The 1,886-nt window shown below is 34.5% G+C and overlaps 1 protein-coding gene across 1 annotated transcript in view; it reads left to right on the top strand.

Moving 5' to 3' along the window:
- Positions 1 to 1,886, top strand: part of DENND1B (DENN/MADD domain containing 1B) — a gene marked incomplete at its 5' end in the record, with an annotated part of 253,597 nt that overhangs the window by 53,017 nt on the left and 198,694 nt on the right. The window contains one exon of the mRNA XM_008579612.1: positions 1,787 to 1,830. Coding sequence (XP_008577834.1) covers positions 1,787 to 1,830 — 44 coding nt within the window. The remainder of the gene's footprint in view (positions 1 to 1,786; positions 1,831 to 1,886) is intronic.

Raw genomic sequence — 1,886 nt, 5'->3', positions numbered from 1 at the left:
GTGATCAGGTCCCCCGATACTATCATAGAGCAGATGCCTCTTCCGTCACTCTGAAATGGGCGCGGTGGACAGAGACATCCTCCTCCTTTCTTTATCTCTGCTGGTGACTCTCCTTGTGTCAACTCCCTCCAGTGGCTGGTGGACCATCTGCATGGTGGTTGTGGCGTCTAGCTGCCTTAGCGGCAGCCATGGCTATCATGGTGGCTGTGGTGGACCACCCACATGGAGGAGATGTTTTTGGCATGCTTCTTGGTGCTGGCAGTGTGCCTGTTTGTGGAGAGAGTCCGATCCCCGGCTCCTTACCCCGGGTCCCCGGGTGGGCCCTGAGGCGCTGGCGAGGTGTGCCCGGTTGTGGGAGCAGGGTCCGGTCCCCTTCTCCATGCCTTTGGTCCCTGGGCAGGCCCCAAAGAGCTGGCATGGTGAGCCTGATTGTGGGAGAGGGGGTCTGGTCCCCTTCTCCATACCCTGGGTACCCGGACAGGCTAAAAAGTTTAATTGTAGAAAACAATTATTTTTTTACAACAATTTTCTTTTCTTTTAAAATTAAAATATTTGAAAAAATTCTGTTGAACATAAGTAAAAACAAAAGAGGAGCCAGCTCATGCTAAAAATGTTCCTAGAGACTTGAGTTTTGCAATTAAAATTTTTGAAATTATGCATCTTTGGATTGTACTTTTAAAAAAGCAGTATAGAATAGTAGAAATAATGGAACAGACCTGTAATTTTTCACTGATTGGGCACATAAAGTGATATATATATGTTTTTATACAGGATCTGAACCCTTGACCTTGGTGTTATCCACCATAAAGTGGCATTTTTGATCCACCAAGTCCTTTAACTTGGAGTGGACTTCAAACGCTATTGTATCAGTGATACTAATCACTCATATTAGGGCTTTCAGAGATTTTATCAGAAGTAATACTAATTCATTTTATCCTATCTTTTAAAAACACATTTGAAGTATTCAGAAGTTTGTTTTTGACAGAATTAAAAAATAAATACATGACCAAAACATTTACTGGTGCTAATTAAAACTAAGATCTATGTATATACTAAGTAGAAAAGGAGTTTTATAAGAAGTAATGAAAATGAAAAACCAGTGTGAATCTTATAAAACAATGTTGATTTATATACATCAATTACTAGGTATAACATTAGAAAAATTTCTCTGAAATACTCTGCAAATATCAATTATATTTTAGATAAGCTGCCTTATATCTAACTATGAACTTATCTATTATTTTAAAAAATGATTTTAAAATTACAAATATGGGATTTAAAAACTGATATAAAGCAGCAAACATTACAGTTTTCATAAATTCTTAATTGGGATTTAAATGGAAATTTAAGGTATATTTTGGTCTAGTTCTTGAGGGCTATAATATATGTGATTACATATTTATCATGTTTATATTTTTATTTTTAAATTAAAACCAATATTTTTGTAAGTGTAGTTAAAATTGAAAATTCAAAGTTCAGTGTCTTAAAATCTAAGGTATAGGTATATAAATAAAAAATGGAGTTGCTGAAAGAAATAATGATTTTTAACAACATGATCAAGTTCTTAATTTCATCTGTTCCTATTCTGAAGGTCATTAAAACCTTTAAAAGATAGGAATATTACATTCAATAGAGGAAAAGACGTGAACCTCATCAACTGTAAATATTTAAAGAAAAATTAAAAATTATAATTAATGTAGCTTTGACACTTTTGAGTATTTTAACAAGACTGTTTCTTTAAATGTATTCTTTTGCCTTTTTAATGATGTGTGTCAATTATTTACAGATCCTGTGATATTGTGGAAATTTCCAGAGGACTTTGGAGACCAGGTTGGAACCACATAATTTTTTTTAAAAACATTTAAAATTGGAATATTATGATTATT

Source organism: Galeopterus variegatus, unplaced genomic scaffold, assembly GCF_000696425.1.
Source record: "Galeopterus variegatus unplaced genomic scaffold, G_variegatus-3.0.2 Scaffold1923, whole genome shotgun sequence".
NCBI classification, from domain to species: domain Eukaryota; kingdom Metazoa; phylum Chordata; class Mammalia; order Dermoptera; family Cynocephalidae; genus Galeopterus; species Galeopterus variegatus.
Note: the sequence above shows the minus strand (reverse complement) of the source record. Positions and strands in the feature narration are given on the sequence as shown.